Source organism: Nicotiana tabacum, chromosome 13 (assembly GCF_000715075.1).
Source record: "Nicotiana tabacum cultivar K326 chromosome 13, ASM71507v2, whole genome shotgun sequence".
In the NCBI taxonomy this organism is placed as follows: Eukaryota; Viridiplantae; Streptophyta; class Magnoliopsida; order Solanales; family Solanaceae; genus Nicotiana; species Nicotiana tabacum.
In genome coordinates, this window is record NC_134092.1 from 118,955,788 (window position 1) to 118,982,829 (window position 27,042).

Consider the following 27,042-nt stretch of genomic DNA (forward strand, 5'->3'; position numbering starts at 1 on the left):
ATATGTTTATATAGTCATATGCACGTAAACTTGGTACACACTAATTGATAAACATGACAACAATCACACGAGAATAGCACAGTTCACTATAAAGAAGTATTCATTACCATATCAGCAAAGCCCACAAACTTTTCTTTATCCTCATATAAAACACAGGTCAAAGTGCACTTTAACCATGAAGTTAGGGAAAGAGAAAGGTTTCCTATTATTTCCTCTTCCTAATAAGACGCTAGATTTTGCTTTAAAAGTGAGAAAGAGTTAGGCTAATCTTATAGGGAAATACTATTGCACGTGGTTTTTGCTTTGTAATAATAAGGTTGTTAAAGAATAAAGCCAAGAAAGAGACATTCTCAGGGTGGAAAAAGTTGCCTCTTGTGGTGCAGACACAAACATGCTTGCGCAAGGCTTGAGCACGGGAGACAGCTGAGGCTAACCTGTGATTTGGATATTCATGTGAGAAACCCCAATATGATGCTGTAAGTTTTGACTTCCATATGCAAAACAAACATTTATAGAGAATTTTTACGTCAATTTAACCTGATGATATAAAAATATGCACGCCAATGAGCATAACTTTAACTCTGACGGTGCTGGAATAGGATAAAAGGAAGTGGTAGATTTGGTACTCATATATCGAAAACTAATTATTTAACCAAAATACTTCTTTAACGATATGAAATATCATATTTAAAGCACAACAAAAGAAGTTGTAAAGGTTTTCCGGTCTGTTACTGTTCTAAAGGAAACTTAAAATGAGTTTATTGATTTGATAAAGATAAAAAGAAAAGGGAAATAAATTAGGCAAATGTACCAATGTTTGGGATAGCTTTCCAATAGTGGGTTACTAGTAAAGTGTTTCGTTTTTCTTTTGCAAATGAGATAATAAAGTAATCAGGAACACGTCTTTCGCCCGAAGAAATGGTTGAGTAGAAAAATATATTTTTAACGCAATTGCACCATATAAACCTCATCTATCCACAAATCTTCTATTACTAGATCCATCTATTTATGAGTTTTCGCTTTCTTTTTTTTTTCCAAGATGATTTTCCTTTAACTATATTAGTTATCTATTTCACAAAAGATTTACCTCATTTCCCAGACATTCCATTTGGCTACAGAAAGTCCACTTGTACTCGTTTTCATAGTATAACAATTTAGTTGTGAACGCCAACTTGTTGAAATTTGCGTCCTACTAGTAACTAATTGTTCATCCCTCTGACACTCCTGGTGCTAATTGACTGCAATTCTATTACGTAGAGTCCTGGCCGATAATGGGGCGAAGTCAAGAAAACAGACCATATTTGTTGAGTTTCATTGCCATTTTGAATACTTTCAGAAAATAAAAGTAATGCCGTTGTTGGGGGGCACGAGTCACATTTTCCTTGAACCGCCTATGACACTGAATAGAGAGCATACGAGATGTCCTGTTACGCCCAACCCCTAACTATTAGCCCTGGTAACTGGAACGATTTGACGCAACCACCAAGTGTCAAGTTGCTTGACACTAGCACACTTGGCCGCATCCCATTTCTCTACAGAGAATTAGGATAGATCAACCACAGGGGAATACCGGCATAGTCGCCAGGAAGGATCATTATCATTTTGGTGAAGAGCGACGGAGTTCTGACCAAACAAAATGCTTCAGTTACAAACTAGTCAGCGAAAGACAAAGTAGTCGAATATTCTGTCCAAACAAGAAAAGCAGTAAAAGGGGAAACACTTTCCATTTAAATACATTATCTGCAGAGTCTCTCCTGGACATTGCTTCAGAGGAACATCCGGTAATCAGAGCTCTGTATTATCACTGTCAGTCTGGCACCAAAGCTACCAATTGCTTAAGGTTGCATGTCCTGTCGACACTATTTACTCAAAATCTCTAACCTTATTGTCTTTCTTCTTGGAGCTTTGACGAGGCTGTGACACAAATCAAGCAGCACATTGTTACAATTACTTCAGATGTAGAAAAGACAACATAAAGAAAGGCAAGAAAATAGAAAACGAGAATAAACCTAAAACCGATAAAACTTCTTATATTGCCAGCTCTGAACTCTTGCTGATTTCATTTGTCGTCATCATCATCGTTGTCATGATTCCATGGCAATTGAGCTGAGTGCTCATCCATGCAATGGAACTTCCAGGACATATGAGCATCCTCAGCAATGCAGGAGGTTCCATAAAACTGAGACTGGTGGATGGAAAATATTGCAAGCTGAACAATCTACTCCAACAGGTCTCAGTTGTTCATGCCTGCACCCCGCCAATTGCAACATTTTACCGCTCAGCATCCCCCTCAAGATGCTGAATTGTACGTCGCAGGATGCAGGCATGGCCCGTGCCCCTCACCGGGGCCGGGCTAATCCAAAACCATCAGGTTGCAGTTGATGAGGCTGGAAAACCATGAACAGGAGGATCAATCAAATGATGAAGCAAACCCTAAAGTGGAAAAAAAAACCAGAATGCCAAACACTACTGAGTGGATAATTATATTATCTCATGTGGAAGAAAGAGACCCTCTCTACAAGCTAAAATTCCTCATACACATGCCAATATAAGATAATATAGCTTAACAAGATACAACAAGCATCCTACAGGAAAGTAAGTGTAGCTGCCATTGGATCCACTTTTTGTATCTGCATCACTAAATCCTTCGAACGTATAAACCAAGCACTTAAATATGAAGATCCCAGCATGCTCTTTACCTGAAATTTTTTCCCAAACTTACTAAACTTTGCTTCAAGCTTAACCTATTATCATCTCTTGCACTCTGTGTGAGGGGTAGTGTGAACATGTTACATCGAAACACGACTTATGAGACAGTTTGTCACCACATGGTATGAATTGGTGCAATTTCCTCTTAAATCTGTCCAGGTCCCCGGGGTTCAGCAAAAAACAAGCCCAAATGATTGACGCGAAAAGACTTTTTTTCCCATACCTGTGAGAAGGGTTGGTGAACCTGCTCGTGAGGATGGATAAAAGTCATTCCAGGACGCTGACAAGGATACTGCGTTGAATGCAAATATATAGCTGCGCTTGAGCGTGCACTAACATGATTGTGACTAAAAGGGGGAGGCATCATGCTCTCTGCCGGACCATAACCAATGCCAGGAGTCGCTGATGTTGCCCAAGGCCCAGGTAAATGTTGAGGAAGTGGACGAGGTTGGTTTTCAGCAGAAATGGGAGACCGAAGTGCTGCACCAAGCTGGGGAAACTCAGTGTTGTAGTTTATTGCAGGAGCGTACATGGGCTGAATTGTATATGGGCCACCAGTAAATCCAAACCCAGGATCAAACCTTTGCATGTATCTGCAAAATAAAAAGTCAATTAGACTCACCGACTAAGTTGCAGGAAAACGACATGAGCATCATAGTGAAAAGAACCACGAGCACAAAAAGACAATCTGTAAAATTGAGGGAGACGGGACAAAAGGGGATCATGATGAGTATTATGACAACTTCACTACATTCAAATCCAGATAGAATCACTTCGGCTATGATTTTTCATCAAATACGATTGGACAGGCCAAGAATGACAGTTTTTTTGGCCCAATCTTTTCCTGTGTGTGAAGCAACAGACAAAAAGGATTTAAAAGCTTTTCCCTTATGCATCCTATAACCCAAACCTCAGGTTATATTCAATCCCCCACCCCAACCCAAAAAAAGAAAAAAGAGAAAAAGAACCTACACGGAAAAAAAAGGGAACATAGGTGGTACAACTTCAGAAGTCAGCATGTAATTAAAGAAAGAACCATAGACCCCCACATATGCTTCGAATCACTCTTTGTGTAACACCAATCATTGTAGAACAGCCAGTCCACAAACAAGCATTTCCCCAGATTGGTCAGTAAAACATCAATAGGAATAAACATTTGTAGAAATAACCCATTTGAACATTTCATATACAGAATACATGGCAAAGAAATTCACGAATACTTGCCAGAATAAAGTGATGGTACTTAAACATCTCATAGAATAAAGGAGTGCTTTTACGACAATATAAAACAATCCGCTCGATCCATGTTAAAAGAGATACCACATGACTGAACCACCAACACATACACAAAACAGAAACTGAAGGAAAGGGGAGCACTTTACAGTATATTCACAAAATAGCAGAGGACTGAGAAAGACCTGTCATAACTCCTGTCGTAATCTGGGTCCTTCCGGTCAATTTCCCGATCACGAAAGATAGCCACCTTATTATTAGATTTAGATCTACCAACTGGCTCCTTTTCTGTCCTACTTCTAGCTGATCTACTGCTACTTGTTGAAGAATCAATCAGACCCCGCCCAGTATTCAAATCAGAACCGCCAGCTAGACTACCTTTTTCTTCTAGCTGTGGTATGACTATTGGACCATACTGGAAAGTATCCTGTGACCTTGATTCAGTTTCAGGTTTTACATTGGAGCTCCCACTTAAACTATTAGAGTTAAAAATACGTGCTCGAGCCCTATTATATTCCTCCTTTCTTTCCTCAACACTTTTGGCAGAATTTCCCTTTGATGAATTTGAATTTGAAGAACCTGCAAACTGTGAACCTTTCTGTGGCCTCTGCTTAATGGCAACCTTAACCACGCCAGTATCTCCTTGAGGCAAATTCACCGGGATGTCAGCCAAGCGAATCAAAGGCATCCGACATTCAGAAGTCTTGCGCACAATAATTCTGGAACCCGAGCCATCCGGTAGACTATTGTCCAACAAAACCATTGATTGTAGTGAATAGTGCTGTGCCACACGGTGAGCAGCCAGTCGCAAATAGGAGGTAGGCAGCTGCTGGAATTCCATCTGCTGTCGACCAGGGTCCCTGATGAACTTTTCAACATCCTGCTCCATCCTCAGAACTGAGAAAAGGTAATGAAAAATCACTATGTGCATGATAAAGAGAACTGACCCAACTAACAGAGAACCCCCCCCCCCCCAAAAAAAAAAAAGAGAAAAAGAGAGGGAAAAGGAAAAATGCAAAGAGTGACATTTAAGGAGACTAGTTATCTCAAAATGGAAACACAGAGGAAGAAGCAAGATAGTTGGGGGAAAAAGGCACGTAGAATAGAAAAAAGCACCCAAAGGTAAGTAAAAAGTAAAACAATGAATATTTTTATATAAGTGCATCATATTAGTACGTGATGACCAAGAGCCTATGTCAGCATAACAGCTAAAGACTACATAACCGAGAATATATAATAGAGAACATGGTTTTTCTGATAGAAAATCGTTCAAGTTTCTCCTTTTCTTTTTTCCTTTTTTTAGTAAGGTAGTAATGGTTCAAGTTATCCTTCATTCAGCCAAAACGGATAATTATTCCTTCGAAAACTTGCCCTTTTCTGCTTTTAGATTACATAAAATGGTTCTATTTTCTCTCCTTTTTTGTGATAAGCAAAGACTTTATGATGTATATCAGCACTAAAGTGCTGGAGTTGCACATCGCTGATGATGTAAGAACGAGCTGCTCCGGGAATTGCAGAGATCTAGAAGAGGCTCTACAATATGTGGACGTCATCCAACACCAAAAAGCTATTCGAATTTGTACCTTTGCTTTACTACACATTCCTATTGCCCTCACACATTCCAGAATTCCTTTCCCTAAAGATACCCACCAGATGCAAGGGGGGATGGTCTTGCATAATGGTTTAGGCTCTTTCTAAAGCTTACTGATCCAGCATTGCATCAACTTAGTGAGAGTCTTCGGCATTGTCCATTAGAGCATAAAAAAGATCAAAGACATATTCCAAATTTTCCGGGTGGAAGTGCAAACCAAAGAGAATCTGCTGGAAATAGACAGGCCTTCTTTCTGCAAGGTGTTTGGAATTAAATAGGCACTAAAAAAGCAATCTGCAACCTTAAATAATGCCTGAAATTTCCCATTTCTTTTCTAGGATAGCGAGAAGGAGATACTCTATAAGGTGATAGCATTTGTAGCAGGATTTCACTGTGGACTACCCCTTTCTGTGTCCTTCGCCGCCAATATAGACTTAGAGTTTGTGTTAGTTCAGGAACTGACTCTAACTGCAACAGTAGACTTACCCCACCCCACCCCACCCCACCCCCCACCCCACGGAAAAAATACAGCAGTATAGTCATTCTTTCCAAATCCCAACCATTGCAATTCCTTCTGAAGGTTACATCCCAACCTTGATTAGATATAAACTCTGCAATTATGGCCTTAGTATCTCAGGGTGCTCTTCTAGAATTTTAGCGGGGCATGTCCCAATAAATAATCTATCTAGAATAGGAAATTTCTACTATCCCTGGTTTTGTATAGTGTGTACTCTAAAAGGTCCTCCGAAGCCTTTGATATGCTTCCATCCTCCTAACACTACAGGGTTAGTGACAGAGTGACCTTGCACCATATTTTGCTCTGACCAGTGGATTCAATATAGCATAATCCTGCCCACAGAGAAGTCCTTGAATCAGTTATTCAGCGTGACTTTCTTGACATTCTGCTTGGTTATTCCATTACTAGAATAAAAAGGAAGGACAGAAGGGATCACCTCAGCTCAGGCCCCTTTTGAAGGAAAGAATCTTGTTGGTGTGCCATACATTTGAACTAACATTCCATCTATAGAGATGCACAAATAAATCCAGTTGATCAATTTTTCTTCAAATCCCAAGTCTTTCAAAAGATGGATAGTCCACTTAGCAGGATCAGATACTTTTCCAATGTCGAGCTTACACAGTTACAGTCTTGTTTAGTGTCCTGGCATTATTCTACTATGATTGCGGATTGCCCTTGATGAAAGCTAACTGAGTGTCAGGTAAAAGCTTCCTAGTTACCTTCTTAGCCTCTTTGCAAGGATTTTGGTAGAAGCTACGAGCCAAGTTTACTGCCCGGTATTCTTTCAATTCCTTGGATCCGCTCTTCTTTGTTTAAAAAAAAGTAAAGCCCATCATTGAAATACATGCAACATGAAATGTAAAAAGAGCACTTCCCAAAGCTTTAACTTGGGTGGAACCGTGGAAAAATCGATAGCTCACTCCTTCATCATATCCCAACTTTCAAATAAAATGATATGGTGGTCACCAAGGTCAGGTGCCTTGTCTTCTATGTATTCTTTCACCACTGCAATGTCTTTGGATCCATTCTTTCTCCTCAACAGTTATCTTCGCTATGCAGTCAAAAGAGACCAATAATGACAAAGACTGTTTTCAGGTTTTAGCAATCCGACATATGCATGCAATCTGAACTTGTAGTCATCCAAAGGGGTCATCAGGGGAAGATCTCCTTCAATCCAACATGAAACTTGGTCTCACAGAGATGAAAGTTTCACTGCTTATCAGTTACATCCATAGCAACCAATGCCTTGATCTTCTTTTTTTCAATAAAAGTATTACCTTAACTTCTAAAAAAATAAGAGTGGCGTCCGAGCCTCATTGCACACACCACCTAGTACATACTACCTCCCACCAAGGCTTAGGCAGATGGAAAAAGTTCACCTAGTGGTTTTTTGTGAACCATGGTCTCCCATGATTTCACACATTGCATAGACCGCCACACACTTGGATGTAGCCAATACTCTAATCTCGAATTCAAACAATTAGAGACTCAGCAAGCTTTCCCAGATAAATACACTACTTTTCAGTTCCTCTGATTTTTTTATGATATAAGATCAATTCCTTTAGTTCCTAATTGTCCTCAATGCCTCAAATCCCTTTTCTTTCTACTATTGTGGTGGTACGCCAGACAAGCAAAAGTACCAAATTTGTATCCTTCACACTAACTACCAGAGAGAAACAAAGTGGATGCAGTTCACAGAGGAAAGCACTACCAGACACTGATTGGAAAAGAATCTAGTCAGTCTACCAAATAATCCGCAGTTGTCATTTCAGGTTCTTACCAAATGGGTGATTTAACCAACTGAACTATAGCAGCTCTATTGTCACTCATTAAGGTCTTACGATAATATTGTGACATTGCATTCATTTGGGATTCATATAACAGACCCCAACTAATTTACAATTCAGCTGTACTTAACTGATTGACACAACTAACAACAATGTGACAGCTAGTATACAACCGAGTATACGACCACAGAAATTATCACATATCGAAACAAGGCACATCAGAAAAACAAACAAAAAAATCAACTAACAAACCCTAAATATAACGCAAATTAGCACAATAATCAGATTTTCTTTAAAAAGGGGGAATACTAACCGGAAAGCCGCTCTCTAGGGTTTTGTAAAGCCTCACGAAGAAACTGATCGACGGTGTTAACCATATCCTCCGACACACCACCCGAACCAGCACGGGCCAAAGCCGAAGACGAGGAATCAAGCAGCTCAGATTGATTACTATTATTATTGACAGAAGAATCGGAATCCTTTTTCGAAGAAGAAAGTATCAACCGCCGCATACTAGCTTCCACGTCAGCTACCTCCCATGACTCCGGCGGGGCTCCGAGATCATCTGTAATAGCCACAGAGCCCTCCATAGGGTTCAATTTTTTAGCTAAAAAAAATATTTAAAAAATCGGAAAAACTAGGGTTTGTTCATGTAAGTAATCATTGAATCCAACCTAGATTTGAAAATTTGGAGAAATTTCATAGAGATTCAGAGAATCGAATCTAAAAGGAGAGGAGACAAACAGGACAAAACGGTTCTAGGGTTTCGAGAGAATGTGTGAGAGGAGAGAGAGAGAGAGGGAAAAGGGGAGAGGGAGGGGGGGGGGGGGGGTTTGACGAATTATAAAATGTTTTCTTTTGCGTTGCTTCGAGGGCATGCTAATACATGGCGCGTAATATGCACGCTCATAAATTGAGAGTGGGAGTTTGCCAAGGGGTGTGTTATTTCGGAAATATGCTGGTTTTTGGGAATGTGATATTTTTGCGAAAAACAAAAAGGAGTGGATGGAATCGACTGCTGGGTCGGAAAAAAGAATCGGGACTAACGTGGATGTGGCAATGACAAGTCATTATGGGGGGGCCATTTCGATCAAAATTCAAAAAGATTAGTGAACTATTACGGAGAGATATATAAATAATTTACATTTTTAATATTTTAGGTTTTTAGTGTGAATATTGTACATTTTTATTATGTTCAAAAAACTTCTGCGCGTGGCTCGTTACTATCTCGGCGCATGACTGACGGGAAGAGAGCTCGCGTACCATCACAAAAGGCAATCGTGAACGCATCTTCCTCACTAAAATCATAGATTGTGCAATACAGAGTGTTGCTTATTGGTTACTACAGCCACAAACTTTTTTGTTAGCTTGATTTTAGTGCAAAGGACTGAAACTGCGCTATGGTTCCATGTATATGGGAAGAGTAGGGGAATGTCTGTTTGAGAGCAGTGGCGCACCCACATACAACAAAGGGTAGTTTTACTTTCTTTAACTAAAAAGTAAATTAATTAAAATTACCTAAAAAGGATTCTGTAAACGCCAAATTTAACTAGTTAGTATCATAATATAGACCTTTTACTTTCACTGTATTATATTTTTTGCTAAATTCCCCAAATTCTGATAGATTGACGTATGAATTTTGAGATAACTTCCTGCCGCATGTGATATAATTTGAATGAATTTGTATAGTTGAAAAGTTAATGTAGTTAAGAAAACATCACATAACTGGTTAGTTGCATAATTTAGATATGCTTGAATTGTTGAAGTGAGTTGTATGAATTGATATTGGTAGAATTAATTATGTGAAACATTTGGGAAGCCTAGAAGGAGATTGTGTCATATAATATTAGACATAGGTATTTTTGTTATAAAGGTGTCCTGTTTTCTTGATGCAGGGATTGCGGGTGTATTTTCTGAATCTAATTTTATTACTGTAACACTAACTGAAGATGCATCCTGGAGATCTGTCAATTATGAAGTATTTGTAGCAATTTACGATTTCTATGATTCTGGGAAGCCGCTGTTACTCGACTCCAATGACACAACTAAGGATAATTCAGAAACAGTTGCAATGATCAAGGAACTTTTGGAGACTCGTATTCGTCCAGCTTTACAAGGTGATGGTGGGGACATTGAATACCGAGGATTTAATGCAGACACGGGAGTGGTCAAATTGAAAATGCGAGGAGCATGCCATGAGTTCCTTGTAGCAGACACATAATCCATTACACTCAAACCTGGTATCGAGAATATGCTCATGCATTATGTGCCCGAGGTTAAAGGTGTGGAGGAGGAACTTAATGAAGATGAAGATCTAAATATTTAATACTGCCAAAATAGGGTCGCGGACATATTGGCTAAGGGAGGAGCAAAAAGGAAGCTTTTTGATAATCCATATTTTATGGCACTTCCTTCCGTCTTTGCCTATGATGCTTTTTGGCTAAACTTTTTAGGAAGAACTATTTCTACTAATGCTACTAATGTCAGCTCTAATTGTTATATATGTAGTTAATGACTCTTTTGTCCGTTGTTGACCCCTTATCTTGTAATGATGAGCGCTTAATATATCTTTTATTAACCAAAAAAAAAGTAATAGCTACTTTCTTTTGTTTTGGCGATAAAGAGATGTCAATGTGAGTAAAGTTGAGTGCAAAAGTTTCTTTTATCTATCAAATTCATGCAAGGTAAGCAACTATATGCATCGAAAATTATAGCTTGGTAGATCTTCCGAAGGAAAATGGTCAAAAATATCCCTAACGTATTAAAAATGGCCCACAAATACCATTCTTCTATCTCTGAGTCTAAAAATATACTCAATCCTTATTTTTGGCATATCGATACCCCTTAAACTAAAGGCCTAAATCTAGGTCAAATTTGGCTCTTTAAAATAGCTACGTGACGTATTATGATTTGTTAAGTTTTTTATTCAGAATTAAATTAAAATCCACCAATTTTATAAACCTCCCCCGTCTCTTTTTTTACTTAGATTATGTTCATCAAAATTTTCATTCCCAACATGAATCCTCGACGATGAAGCTCTTTGGCTCTCTGCTTTACTTACTCTAAACCTTTATGCTGACATTTTCATTTTTTCTACATTCCATCAAAGCTTCTCTCACACACAGAGACAGAACGAGTTCGTACTTCTCAAAATCAAGAAATTCACTTCATTACAAAGTTTTGACCAAATATTGTGACAAGGAAAATACCAGAACCATTTAGACGGAATCGCTGTCGAAAAATCGAACTCCGACGACCATACTTGAAAGCACTTTACCGGCAATCTTCATTTCCCTTTCCGGCAACTTCTAGATTCTTGGCGACTGAGGAACTCCACAAGTTTGTTGCCCGTAAAATCCACAAGGCCACAAACGGAAAACACTTCGACTTTTCAATGTCCTTCCCATTTCCACTCTGTTTTTTAAGCTCAGAATTTGCCCTCCTTACCAACAAAATCAACAGGACAGGGTATTGAGATATCGTACTGGTCTAGGGAGCACCAGCTCTATATGTTTTACATGCACTTTGGGATTAAAAAATAGTGAAGATTGCAGTCGTAGTGAGGATGAAGAATCAGGGGTTTAAGGGTAAAAGAAATGGGTCAGCAGTGGGGCGGGTTTATAAATTGGGTGGGTTTTAATTTAATTATGAATTGTGGCAAATCATAATAGACCACGTGGCTGTTTTAAAGAGCCAAATTTGACTCAGATTTTGACCGTTAGTTTGCGGGGTGTCCATGAGCCAAAAATAAAGGTCGTGGATATTTTTAGACCAAAAGATGGAAATAAGGTATTTGTGAGACATTTTTCATACGTTAGAGATAGTTTTGGCCCTTTTCCGTTCTTCTAATGTGTCACGTACTTGCTAGAACTCACTATATTAAAACTACTACGTATAATTGGTTGTAAACTGATCATTAGATCTATATTTGTGGTTATAGATTCTAAGAAAGTTTATGAATTATGAGGATTAGATCACGTTAGGGTCCGCTTGGTTGGTTTGCTAGGAAGATAAAATTCCACATAAAATCTTGCATAGTATTAGTATAATTACGTCAGGTTCCTACTTTTCTTTCCTTGATGAATAATACTTGCATAAATTATCCCAAATCATATATATTATTATTCTATACGGAATAAAATATAAAATAAAATGAGGGTATTAGCAATACTAGATTAAACAATAAATTATAAAACTAACTCTCATAATAGTAAACAAACTATTTATTTTGTTTAAGAAGTAAGCATATATTTATAATTATACAATATATATCAATTTTTCAACATACATCAAACTAAAATATGCACGCCAATTTGGTAAGTGTTAATATCCAAATGAAATGAAAAGTGAGAATATTGCATTAAATGGTTGATTTAAACCTTGTTTCAAACATCACTTTAGTAAGAGATGCGCGATGAAGTCCATGCATCTTCACGATTGTTGTAGCCACACTGAGTTGCATATGTAGCTAGCTCTTGAACTTTTTCGATGGAGTGGTCAATTGTAAAGGGAAAGAATAAATTGCACTTATCTACCTATAATGTGATCTATAGATTAACCTATGCCGGTGAGAAATAACAGATATTCCGTGAAATTAGTCGAACTCTCTGCAGCCAAAGCGTCTTGGAATATATCAATTTTGATGTCTTTGGAATAATCAATCTTGTAATATATGACTTTTTCAAGATGCTCCAAAATTAGTCTGGCCAAATTTGGTTGAGGGTAACACACATCCTCATTACCATTTCTTTAATTTTATGCAGCGATGTAATGGTAGGCAATTTTTAATCATACAATATGTACTTTTAATCTGATTTTTAATGGTAATCAACTATCCTCGTTCTTCTCTTTGAATTGCTCTATTGAGTAACGGTCGGTATTTTGCAAAAATATCGAACCGATGGGATTAGGTACCAATAGTAACAATAGCATAGGGGGACTGGACACATGCTTTGCTCCATCTAGTTATTACAGAAGATGTTATTAAATTCGTTTTTTTCCAACTTACGACCTCAAGTCCTCAACAATAAACTTATCGATTGGGTTATGCAAATTATTTGTATTATTCCATGGTTGTTCCACAAAATTTTTGAATGTGTAGGGGGTTTTTAACGATCAGTTATAGCATAAATAGGCATTATAGGATTATGGTTTTTTTTGGTATTTGCTTCAAGATACAGACTGGGACAAGATTGGTTACTTGAGAACCTGTCTATTCTTTTTAGGATAAGCTTACTAATAAGTTTTTTGTTGGAAAATATTTTTAGTGAAGATGGTCGACAGAAAAAAGAATATGAGTCAAATAGCTATGAACATTCAACCAAACTCCTTTATAAAAATCTCGTTTGTTCCGATATTTTTTGGTTGCTATATATAGTGAAGTGTGTTGGGAACCGTGTCAAGCTAATAGAAGGGAAAAAATATTTAAAAGAGAAAAATAATAAATTACACATGACAAGATTTACGTGGTTCGATAATTTTTGCCTACTCCATGGTCATACAAAGAATAGTTCTTTATTAATTGTAGAGAAAGAGGTTGAGGGATGATCTGCAAATGAAAAGGCAGACCCCTTTTATAGGCATTTGAATGCCTTGCCGGCGTAATCACTTACGTCATAAGAAAAGAATTCAAAGATGAATTCTTCCGCCTATCAATCTGTTTCATGCTACTTTTTTTTTTCTCTTTGACTTTTTATTCTTTTGTTTTGTCTATTTTTCTTTCTTTCACATACAACAAGGTTTGCTCCCATCAATCTCCCCCTCAAACTTATGTTACATCAAGAAAGAAATTAAAAAAGATTGGCTATTCTCTGGTGGCACCTTCACATTACCAATCTTGAAGGCTAACTGAGGCAGTGCACAACCTCAGTTTATCAATGCAGATAACTTTGATCAATATGTCTGATGGGTTCTTCGATCCTGGTATCTTCTGCGGGGAAAGATTTTCTTCACTTATCAACTCTCAAATATGATGATATCTCAGCTGGATATGCTTCGATCTTGCATGAAACACTGGATTCTTGGCAAGATGAATTGCACTCTGGCTATCACTGAAAAGCTCATAATTGTCCTGCTCTTTACTTAGCTCTTTAAGAAAATTCTTGAGCCAAATCATCTCTTTTCAAGCTTCTGAGATTGCCATATACTCTACTTCAGTGGTAGATAGAGCAACACTTCTCTGAAGTTTGGACATCCAGCTAACAACAGTACCACCCAAGGTGAACATGTAGCCTGTAGTACTTTTTTGACTATCCAGATCGCCGCCTAAATTTGCATCGACAAAACCTTATAAGATAATATTGCTCTTTTTAAAATAAAGTGTCATACCCGAGGTGCCTTTGAGATATCGCAATATCCATTTTATACCTTACCAATGCTACTTTCCTGGATCTGACATGTATCTACTGACAACTCCAACTGCATGGGCTATGTCAGGTTTATTGCAAACCATAGTATACATCAAACTTCCTACTGCTGAAGCATATGGAACTTTGGATATGTACTTCCTTTCTTCATCTATCTTAGGTGATTGGTCATTCAACAGATTAAGATGGCTTCCGGATGGAGTGCTTCTTGTCTTTGCATCATGAAGACTGAACCTGCTTAGTACTTTATGTATGTACTTTTCTTGAGATAACTTTAAAGTTCCTTTAGACCTGTTTCTGCTAATCCTCGTCCCAAGCATTTGCTTGGCTGGTCCTAAGTCTTTCATTTCAAACTCCTCTGCCAATTGTTGCTTAACCCTGTTGATCTCTTTTATGCTAGATCCTGCAATTAGCATATCATCAACGTACAACAGTGAAATAATATATGACTCATCAAGATTTTTGATATAACATCAATGGTCCATCTCACATCGCATGACACCATTGTTATGCATGAATCTATCAAATTTCTTGTACCGTTGTCTGGATGCTTGTTTCAAACCATACAAACTCTTCTTCAACTTACACACGCGGTTTTCTTTATCAGAAACTTGAAAACTTTCGGGTTGCTTTAAGTAGATGTCTTCTTCAAGGTCACCATACAAGAAAGCAGTTTTAACATCTAGCTGCTCCAAATGCAAATTTTCTGCATCTACTTACTTAGCACCAACCTGATAGTAGTTAATTTGATTACAGTAGAGAAGATCTCGGTGTAGTCAATTCCTTCCTTCTGCTGAAAGCCTTTTACTACTAATCGTGCTTTGTATCTCTTCTTACCATCATGCTCTTCCTTGACCCAGTACACCCACTTGTTTTGCAATGCATTCTTTCTTTTTAGTAACTCTGTAAGTATCCATATTTTATTCTTTTGAAGAGAATTCATCTCTTCTTTCATGGCTAGCTACCACTTATCAGAGTTTATCACCTGCATTGCTTCAACAAAATATTCTGATTCTCCAGCATCAGTCAGAAGTAAATAGTGGAGAGAGAGATTTAACCTATCTGGAGTATTCGTGACTCTTTTAGATCTCCTTAATATATGTTCAAGAGCAACTTATCCCGAATTTGTTTCAAGTCCTGACTCCAGATTTTGTTCTGCATCTGATTCTATCTCTGGTTCTGGTTCTGGTTCTGATCCAGATTCAGCTTCTGGTTCTGATCCAGATTCGGCTTCTGGTTCTTCATTTTCAATTTCAGAATCGGTTGTAATCTCTCTAGCCACTTCATTTTTTGATATTTCTTCTAACTCAACTGTTTCATATGTTTGTTTGCTAGTGCTGGTTGGTTCTACTTCAAGCTTGTCCTTGTACATCACATTTTCATTGAATTTGACATTCTTGTGTCTTAGGATCTTTCTAATGTGATCATCCCAAAATCGATAACCAAAATTATCATCACCATATCCAATAAAGAAACATTTCTTGGCTTTAGGATCAAGCTTATCTCTATCATTAGACTTTATATGCACATAAGCAACACAACTAAAAAATTTCAGATGTGAGAGAGTTACCTCATTTCCTGTCCATACCTCCTCAGGAATTTCAAAATTCAGCGGTACAGAGGGTCCCCTGTTTATGAGGTAAGCTGTCGTGTTAACAACCTCAGCCCAAAAATACTTTTGCAATCCAGAACGCATTCTCATACTTCTGGCTCGTTCATTCAGGGTTTTGTTCATCCTCTCATCAACGCCATTTTATTCCCGTGTTCCAGGAACTATCTTGATCATTCTGATCCCATTCTCAGAGCAGAATGCTTTAAACTCTTCACTGTCATACTCTTCTACATTGTCAGACTTCAGACATTTTAACGTTATACTTGTCTGATTTTCAACTTCACATTTCCATCTTTTAAAGGTAACAAACACATCAGGTTTATTTTTCAGAAAATAAACTCATACCTTTCTTGTGGAATCATCAATGAAGGTGACATAATAGTGTGAGCCTCCCAGAGAAGTTACAGGAGCTTGTCCCCACACATTTGTATGCACTAGTTGCAGCTTCTCTTTCTTTGGCGACCTTTTCGCCTTTGAGAAACTAACTCCCTTTTGTTTCCCATAAATGCAATCTTCGCACAAACCTAATTCAACATGCTTTAGGTTTGTCAACTTTTCTTTAGATGCCAACAACTTCATTCCCTTCTCACTCATATACCCGAGCCTCTGGTGCTACAATGTTATATCACGACCATGATCAACTATTGCTATAGTATCTCTCTGTACTGCAGTTGCATATAATGTTCCCTTCTTGAAGCCTCGTGCCATAACTAAATTTCCTTTGGTTATCTTTCATGATCCGTTACCAAATGTTGTTGTATATCCTTCACTGTCAATCTGACCCATAGATATTAGATTTTTCTTGAGGCCAGGAATATGTCAGACATTTTGCCATTTCTATAGTGTGCGTTGTGAAGTCTTTATATGAACTCCATATTTCCCGACAATATCTAGAGGTTCGCCATCTGCTAGATAAACCTTCCCGAATTTTTCAGCAATATAATTATGCAATAATTCTTTGCATGTGGTAGAGTGAAAGGATGCTTCCGAGTCCAGAATCCAAGATTCAACTAGACTATCTACACAACAAATTAGTGCATTACCGACTTGTTCATCAATTACATTTGCTGAATTATCATCCTTGTATTGGTCATTCTTCTTCTTCTTTGGCTCTCTACATTGACTACTATAGTGACCCTTTTTATCGCAATTCCAACAAGTAATGTCTTTGCGGTTTTTGGATTGCCCTCTTCTCCTTTACTTTGATCTGCCATGACCATGACTTTGTCCTATTTGGTTGCTTCTTCCCTTGCTTTCGGTATTAAAAGCAGATCCTGGGGAATCAGTTGATTCTCTTCGGCAAATATCTTCACTTAGAATTATGTCTCTAATATCATCCAATTTGAGTTTGGTACTTCCTGATGAACTGCTAACTGCAGTTACTGTTACAGACCAACTCTCCGGTAAAGATGATAGTACAATCAACGCCGTGACTTCTTCATCGAATGTTATATTAATAGAACTCAACTGAGTTAATATTACATTAAACTCATTGATATGTTCCATAACAGATCCACCTTATGTCATCTTTAAGTTGAACAATCGACACATCAAATAGACTTTATTTGAATCAGATGACTTCTCGTACATATTTAATAACGCCTTCATTAGGCATGCAGTAGTCTTCTCGTTAATGATGTTAAACACCACATTTCGTGTTAGCGTCAAACGAATCACACCAAGAGCTTGGCGATCTAATAGATCCCAATTCGCTTTGGCCATATTCTCTGGTTTTACCCCGGTCAGAGTGTAATTTTTTCTAGTACAAATAATCCTCTATTTGCATTTTCCAGATTGAACTCGTTAATCTTAACCTTCCCTTCTTCTGATGTCATTTTTCACAAAAAAAATATTTATGTGAATAGTAACAGCGAATACTACTCCGTGTAAGAAAAAATATCCCAACCGTATAAGATAGACAACAATCACTATTGGTGAACAGTACTATCGCTATTAATGAATAGTACTTCACTATTGTTAATAGTATTAGTATTGATGATCAATAGTGTCGAACTATTATTGTGAATTGTACCTGTACCAATACCGTACTTTTCTATTAGAATTACACTATCTGTGATCTGATACCAGTTTTTGGGAAGCTTGTCAGGTATTTAAAAGAGAAAAATAATAAATTGCACAAGATAAGACAAGACAAGATTTACATGGTTCGGCAATTTTTACCTACTCCACGGCCACACAAAGAATATTTTTTTATTAATGAAAAAATGACCTCCGAGTCACTTAAACTCTTACTCATTTGTGAACTCGGTTGTAACGACCCGTTCGGTCATTTTGAGTATTACAAGCTTGCTTCCCCCTTTACTGCTCAAATTGTACTTTACAGTTATTGTGTGAATTGCCTGGGTAATTGGTTTGGGTCCGGTGAGGTTTTGGAATGAATTAAAACACTTAGTTCCAAGGTTTAAAGCTTAAATTAAAATAGTGACTGGATGTCGACTTATGTGTAAACGACCTCGGAATTTAATTCTGATGATTCCAATAGCTCCGTATGGTAATTTTGGACTTAAAAGCGTGTCCGAAAAATTATTTGGAGGTCCGTAGTGGAATTAGGCTTGAAATGCCGAAAGTTAAATTTTTGGGAAGTTTGACCGGGGAGTTGACTTTTTGATATCAAGGTCAGAATCCAATTCTAGAAATTGGAATAGCTCCGTTATGTTGTTTATGACTTGTGTGCAAAATTTGAGGTCAATCAGACGTGATTTGATATGTTTCGGCGCAAGTTGTAGAAACTAGAAATTTCAAAGTTCATTAGGATTGAATTGGGGTGTAATTCATGGTTTTAGCATTGTTTGAGGTGATTTGAGGGTTCAACTAAGTCCGTATAATGTTTTAGGACTTGTTGGTATATTTGGTTGAGGTCCCGAGGGGTTCGGGTGAGTTTTGGATAGTTAACGGATCATTTTTGGCCTTGGTGAGATTGTTGATATCTATTGTTGCATTTTTCGAATTTTCTCTTTCCCGTTCGCGAAGAGGAATTTGTGACATGCAAGATTTACTCATCGCGTTCGCGAGGGGGTCTCGCGTTCGCGAAGAAGCTGGGTTGTGCATCGCATTCGCATATGGGGTATCGCATTCGCGAAGGAAAACATAGTGGGCATGGGTTCTTGCCTTCGCGTTCGCGAAGGGGAGATCGTGTTAGCGAAGAAGGGCTCCATTAAGCGTCGCGGTCACGAGCAGTGTCTCGCGTTCGCGAAGAGCAAATGTTGGGAAGCACATTTTGTGCTTCGCGAACGCGAGGGACCTGTCGCGTTCGCGAAGAAGAGAGGTCTCGACATAAAATTTAAGTTCAGAAAATGGGACTTCGTCCGATTTTCCATTTTTAACGATTTGGAGCTCGGATTGAGGCGATTTTTGGGAGATGTTCAGAGGAAACAACAGGGTAAGTGTTCTCAAAGAACACTCAATATTGGTTAAATTACCTGAATCCATGGTTGTTTTTAGCATTTAATTGGTGAATTAAGTTGGAAAAATTTGTGAAAACCCTCTTGGTTTAATTTGGAGATTTGAGGGTCGAGTTGATGTCAGATTTGAGTAAAATTTATATGGTTGGCCTCGTGGTTGAATGCGTGTTAATATTTTGTAACTTTCGTTAGATTCCGAGAGTTTTTGGGCGTAATTTCGGATTTTGAAAAATATTAGTATTTTGATATGGAATTAATTCCTATAAATTTTGTGGGTTGAATCAAATTAATTGTGACTAGATTCGAGCCGTTTGGAAGTTGATACGCGCATAATGGGATTTCTGTAGCATTGTTTAGCTTGCTCGACATCGGATTCGGCTTGTTCGAGGTAAGTAACTCTTCTAATCTTGGAGTTGAGGGTATGAACCTGAATATATGTATTTTGTGAATTGTTGGGAGGTGACGCACATGCTAGGTGACGGGCGTGTGGGCGTGCACTATAGAAATTGTGACATAATTGTTATTTGGAATTTTATAGTTACATAACCTTGGCATTTTTCATGCGGTTTTATGTGTTAAAGAAATTGAGCTGGAAAGCATATTAAAAATCATGTTGAGGCTATGTGCCAATATTATTGGGACCCACAGAGGTCATATTGCTGTGAATTATTATGTTAAATTGAAAATTTATACTCAGTCATATTCATTTCATTGCATATCATAACTCAGTTTTATGACTCTATTTTGATGCATATAAATGTTTTGGGCTGAATGCCCTGTTTTACTAAAATACCCGAGTGGCGTGAGAGGTTTATGATTGAGTGAGGCCGAGGGCCTGATTTATGTTGCATATTTATGGGATCGGGCTGCACGCCGCAGTATGTTGCATATTTATGGGATCGGGTTGCACCTGCAGCATGTTTGATATCGGCTGAGGGCCTGATTTGTGAGGATGAGTGTGGATCGAGGCTGCCCGTCTGCAACATATTTATGACTGAGTGAGGCCGAGGGCCTGATTTGTGAGGATGAGTGTGGATCGGGGCTGCCCGCCTGCAACATACTTTATTATTATAGCACGTGAGTTGTCCGTACAACACGTGAGTTTTCCGTGCAGATTATAGCGCTTGGGCTGAAGGAGCCCCTCCGGAGTCTGTACACACCCCCAGTGAGCGCAGGTACCTACTGAGTGCGAGTGCCGAGTGCTGAGTGACTGGGAGGCATGAGTGATTGTGAGGTATGCCCGAGTGACAAGAGTGATTGTGAGGTATGCCCGAGTGGCAAGAGTGATTGTGAGGTATGCCCGAGTGGCACGAGTGACTGTGAGGTTTTGCCCGAAGGGCTGTATATGAGTGATGTTTTGCCCGAGGGGTTGTTTATGATTTTATCAATGAGTTGCATTGCATTGGCATGCACACATGACATACACGCATAGAGATGTATTTCCTCATGTTGTACTGCATCACATTATTCACGATTTCTCACACATTTGTTTTTGACAGATGGGCATAGTGATGCATTTGTTTTACACGGGTTATCCGGAAGGAAAATAAAATATATTATTTATTATTGAGAATATTTTTGGAGAAATTTATTATTTTCAAACTATTTATATTATTGAAAACTTCGGCAAACGATTTGGGTTTTCACTGAGGTATTTGAAAGGAAGAACTATAATTTTTTTGAAATCATAATTTGGCCGAGTATTTTATCCCTGAGTTACTTCTGGTATTATTTGCTTTATGTTGTTATGAATTATTGTGGACTATTGGTTTTGGACCCGACTTGGTAGAAGCTCGTCACTAATTTCAACATACGGCTAGGTTTGTTACTTACTCAGTACATGGGTCGGTTGTACTGATACTACACTTCTGTACATTGCGTGCAGATATTGGCTGTTGTTGTTGCTGTGCTCGATGGTTGCGGGACTCGAAGATGTACCTGTATTCCTGTTATAGCTGCCTTTTGTTCAGGGTAGCCTTAGATTTATAAAAGCTCTGTTTATGTATTATTCAAACAGACTATGTATTATTTCATTTCCGCTTTGTATACTCTATTCTTAGAAGCTCATGATTTGTACTACCAGTTCTTGGGGAATGTGTAAGGTTAAGATAATTATTTACTTAAATTTGTTTAATAATTATTATTGGAATTGGATAGTTAAAAGTTGGCTTACCTAGCGGGTTGGGTTAGGTACCATCACGACTAGTTGGATTTTGGGTCGTGACACCGGTACATAAACTTTGCGCTTTCGCATTTGAACACCCCTACTCAACTATTTGCATATCAATAGACACCCTCAATTGAGCGTGTTTCTCGGTCGGGATGACATAATTGACACATCACTTAATTAGCCTTTTATAGTTTGACATGTGTAATTTGTGGGTCCTACTTTTTTTAACCAATTTATCAAATGCTCCTCAAAAACCCCATCCTCAACGGGTTCTACCATCTCCACGGAAATCATATACCATCTCCTGATTCTCTTTTTGTTTTTCCATAACTCCGATCCAGCATACCAGCAACAATACCATCGCTAACACTGCCACCATCTTTCCTATGGAAAACCTACAATCCCTTTTCTAAACATCAAAACTAAAACCCAGAAACGAAAAACATGAAGAAATAAAAAAATCTTAATAAATTTTTGAAACCCAAATGTCAAGATAAAAGAAAAATCGCTTTTGCTTCAAGTTTTCTCATCTTCAACTCTAGTCCTTTGTAAATCAGAAACAATGAGTCGACTTGACTTGGTCAATTCACCGGAAAATATTTTTGGCCAAAAAATAATTTTAACGCTCATATCAGTATTCTGGTTGTTGGCACATTTATTTTTTCTTGAAATTATAAGGTGATTTAGGAGTAGCTTAATCAGTTATTTACATCGTATTTGGTGAAGAATAATCTCAATGCCTAATTTATTGAGGAGAAAAGAGGGGAGAGAGGAAGGGGAGAAGAACATGAAAGTTGGAAGAAAATTAATTAGGGAGAGGAAGATGTACGGAAACTGGGGGAGAAGGGGGGATGGAAATTCTGGAAAAGAAGAACAAAACATGGGAAGGGGAGGTGGGGAGCGATGGAGCTCACATGATTTTTCTTTTTTTTTTTCTTTTACATTTTGTCTTATCTTTTCATTTTTAATTTCTTTTTATATTTTAGTATTAATTTTTTACATAAACAAACTGAATTCACGCGCCTAATTTGCGTAAATTATACACAGCATTGTCATATCACACATGATATTGCCACATAAGTATAGTCAACGGTCAAAGGTGTCGATTAATGTACAAATAGTTGAGTTGGAGTGTTTAAATGAGAAAGTCCAAAGTTTCTTTACCGGATTGACAAATGATTACAAGTTTAAGTGGTCCAGAGGCCATTTTGCCTTTATTAATTGAAGAGAAAGAAGAGATTGAAGGATGATCCGCAAATAAAAAGGCAGACCCCTTTTACAGGCATTTGAATGCCCTGCCGACATAATCACTTACGTCATAAAAAAAGAATTCAAAGATGATTTCTTCCACCTATAATTCTTTTTCATGCTACTTTTTTTTTCTTTCTTTGACTTTTCATTCTTTTGTTTTGTCTACTTTTATTTCTTTCACATACAATAAGGTTTGGTCCCATCAAAGTATTTTTATAAAGGACATATATTATAATATAATATAATAATTAGTTATAAGAAAAACTTTACTTCGTCTGCACTGGTTTGTACACGAATGCGTGAGTTATACCGAATACTCAGTAAATTATAGACCACTTCAAATCTTTGTTTTCGAGAGGGATAATCAACTCCGCAAATATCGATCGAAATTAGACCCCAAAGAGTCCTTCTTTACCACTTTTCAGATAGAGGGGGTGAGGGGGTGGTTTACATAGAACCGAGGCAAAGTGGTTTATGAACAACAGATCTTTCAGACTATATGGAGATCCAACGCCCAGCGATCTTCACTTTATGCAAAGTTCCACTTCTTCCTGGATTGAAAAGAAGCTGGTGGGCCAAGGCTTAAACTGCCAGACAGAGACGAGCTAGCTGGACTCTTACGTAATTGAGTATAGAAAGAGGAATCGTCTTATGTGCGGATTGAAGTGCGTGACTTTTATAGTGAACGGCTGTTACATGTAGATGTTGTTATGATTATATAATGATGAGATAATTAACGTTAATATCAAGACTTGGTTAGATAAAACTTGTTTCCTATGGAATATTACACCTAAAAGTTAGCAGTATTATTCAAGTGGTCGGCTGCCGGTCAAGAGAAAAGTAATTTTTAAATGAAAATGTTACTCCCTCCGGTTCATAATAAGTGATTTTTTAGTTGTTTTCACACAGATTAAGAAATTCACCATTTAACATTAATTAGCAATAAAATTAACCATATTAACCTTTACTATCTCTTCACATAAACACTCCTAACACATACTCCAATACTATTTACTCCAAGGCAGTGTAAGAAAAAAATAATTAATTCATTCTTGAAATCTGAAAAAATCACTTATTTTGAAATACAAAAAAAAGCCAAAAAATTACTTATTGTGGACCGAAGGGAGTATTATATTAATTTTATTTAGTAAATAGTATCAAAGTACTATTGCTAACATTTTCTATTGTTTATTTTTAGTACAAAATCCCTTGTGACGAAAGCTGAATTCAATTGGAAAAATACATAGGTTATCCCTTGAACTATGGACCAAATCTCTATTACACACTTTTTGCGAACGAAAATAACTTTACACACTCAACCTTTTCAGATTGTTCCTAATACACACAACTTTTTTCTTGATCAGTTTTTTCAAAACATGAATAATGTCACACTCTAATGAGATAGTGACATGTGTCATTAACATATTTAAAAAATAGATAATTAAACCCATCTTCTTCATCAAATATACCACCATGGCTGCCATCTCTTCGACTCCCATTCAGATTTCTCTACATCTGCTAGTTCTATTTTCACCTCATTTTCTCCATTATCTTTCTTACCTTCTTCTTCTTCGTTATTTTCTTTTTGAGCAGGTGATTTCCATAACTGATTATTAAGATCCGCCATTTTCATAGGATCAGATCAACATCTCATTAGAAGCAAACCATTTTTAGGCGGCATTAAAATGCTTACTCTGGCTTTCTCCTCTTCCTCTACTTCTAATTTCTTCATTTCAGCAGTATTCTCAATATCCCAAAAAAATTGCAAAATAATTTGGACAAACCGAGAAAATCTCTCTTCAAAATCATTATCTCTCTCCACCTTTATAATTCCAGAGACCATGAAGTTTCATTAATAAACTCTTCTTAATTTCTACGGAGGAGTTTCAGGAAAACAAACAGGGGTCTAGGGACGATGGGGACTGTGGAAGAAAAACAAGGGAGGAGTTTTGATTGTTAAGAAAGAACAAAATAAAGTAAAAGAAACGAAATAAAAGAAAGAAAAAGAAAAAAAGAAAAATTATTTTAAACCGTTGGATCAATTTTATTAGATCTAGATCGTTAGAAATAAAGAATCAGATAAGTTTTTTTGTTTCTTCACGTGCCTTATTTTTGTTGGTAAACCACGCAGTGGCCATGTAGGCATAGTAGTGTGTATTAGGTACAGTCTGAAAATATTGAGTGTGTAAAGTTATTTTCGTCAACAAAAAGTGTGTAATAGGGATTTGGTCCACAGTTCAGGGGTATCTTATGTATTTTGCCAATTCAATTTGATTGAGTCTTGCAAGAAAACTTGCGTAAGTTATGACCGGTACTAATCAAATAATGCATTAGTTTTGCAGATTAAAAATTACATAATTGTATGTTGAAAAATATATGTTGTACATTTGTTATGGAAATTTTATAATATAATTTTTTACTTTCCTTACATAGCCAACAACCTTTAATCGACCTATAATTCGGAATTTTACACAACACAACAGTCTACCAAAGCTCACAACAAAAAATAATCCTAATCTGTATTTCTTACAAAAATTTAACCAGTATGTATTATATAGTAAAATATTTTTGGGATTTTTACCTTCTTATACTACATATGAAACTTTATTAACCTTCTTAATCAAGTTTTAACTTAATTACATGACCATGAACAATTTATCAATTATATACAAATTAGTTTTAAATATGTATTCCTTTATATTAGGAATTGAATAAGGAATCACTTATTTTCCATCCATGTTCTCTCTCCTGCGCTCTCTCTCTCTCTCTCTCTCTCTCTCTCTCTCTCTCTCTCTCTCTCTCTCTCTCTCTCTCCCGCTCTCTCTCAGTCTCTCTCTATCTCCCATTCATGTTGCACAATTGGTGTTTATATTAAAATTGTCAATCAATAACTTAACAATTTTCTCATTCATGTTGCACAATTGGTGTTTAAATTGAAATTGTCAATCAATAAATTTTGAAGGTGTTTGACTCTCCACCATTGACAGCCATTAAAAAGCTTTAAAGTTTTGAATTCGAATTCGGGTTTTCAAAAACCATTATTTGTTTGGATTGGGTATTGTTGCTGTAACGACCCGACCGGTCGTTTTGAGCATTTGCACTTCGCTCAATAGTTAACGGGCATGAGTAGCTCCGTATGATATATTATGACTTATGTGAATCGTCGGTTTTGATTTTCAGGTTATTCAGAATCGAATTGGAAGAATAAATTTTATTATTGAAGTTTTAAATTGGGAGAGTTGACCAAGTTTGACTTTGTGTGAATTTGAACTTGGAACGGAGTTTTGACGGTCCCGGTAGGTCCGTTGGGTGATTTTGGACTTAGGAGCGTGTCCGGATTGTGATTTGGAGGTATGTAGTGGAATTTGGTTTGAAATGGCTAACGTTGAATTTTTGAAAAGTTTGACCAGGAATGGACTTTTTGATATCGGATTTGGATTGTGATTTCGGGAATTGGAATAGCTTCATTTTGTTAAATGTGACTTGTGTGCAAAATTTGAGGTCAATCGGATGTGATTTGATAGGTTTCGGCATCAGTTGTGGAAGTTTGAAGTTTTAAAGTTCATTGATTTCGAGTTGAGGTGTGATTCGTCATTTCGTTGGTGTTACGTGTGTTTTAAGGCCTCGAATAGGTCTGTGTTATGTTATGGGACTTGTTGGTATGTTTGGACGGGGTCCCGAAGGGCTCAGGCGTATTTCAGATTGATTTTCGGATCATTTTCTTCAATGTTGCTATTGTTGATTCTGGTGTGACCGCACCTGTTGCTGGTTTGCACAGGTGCGATGGTCACAGAAGCGACGAAAGGGGTCGCAGGAGTGGAAATATTGATGGAACAGGGTTCCGCAGAAGCAAAGATTGCTTTGCATCTGCGAAGGCGAAGATGCGGTGAGTTGAGCGCAGAAGTAGTTGGCAGCGCAGAAGCGATATTTGGGTGCACACCTGCGAGTGCACAAATGCGGGTATTTTACCGCAGGTGCAAAGGCAGGCCTCTAGTGCTTCTCCGCAGAAGCATGATTTTTGGTCGCAAAAGCGGTGTCGCATGTGCGAAAGTGATGGGCAGAATGATAAATACAAGGGTTCGCGATTTTGGCTTTATTTTAACATTTCCATACTTCTACTCGGTTTTGGTTATATTTCATGAATCTACCTTCGGATTTGATTGTGAATTTAAAGAGGAAATTGGGGGTTTTGGCCTAAAGTTTCATAATATGAATTTTTGAGTTTTGGACATCGAATTAGAGTCGGATTTGAGTGAAACTAGTATGGTTGGACTCGTAATTGAATGGGTTATTGGATTTTGTGAGATTTGTTGGGTTCCGAGGCACGGGCCCGGGTGTGTTTTTTGGCCGGTTTTGAGCCGTCCAGAGGTCGCTACGCGCGTGAT

At 37.6% G+C, this 27,042-nt stretch overlaps 1 protein-coding gene across 2 annotated transcripts; it reads right to left on the reverse strand.

The window, feature by feature from the left end:
- Nucleotides 1-1,567: 1,567 nt before the first annotated feature.
- Nucleotides 1,568-8,752, reverse strand: LOC107817225 (uncharacterized). 2 transcript variants are annotated; one of them, XM_075228403.1, is made up of 5 exons: nt 8,151-8,752; nt 4,128-4,839; nt 2,933-3,302; nt 2,010-2,387; nt 1,568-1,914 (listed from the first exon to the last, which is right to left on the reverse strand). In XM_075228403.1, exons 1-4 carry the CDS (start codon nt 8,425-8,427, stop codon nt 2,340-2,342), a joined length of 1,407 nt encoding a protein of 468 aa, XP_075084504.1. In that variant the 5' UTR covers nt 8,428-8,752; the 3' UTR covers nt 1,568-1,914; nt 2,010-2,339. The 2 variants fall into 2 exon arrangements, with proteins under 2 accessions (XP_075084504.1, XP_075084503.1); XM_075228402.1 differs by lacking the exon at nt 2,010-2,387 and having other exon boundaries at nt 8,151-8,747.
- Between the last annotated feature and the right edge of the window lie 18,290 nt (nt 8,753-27,042).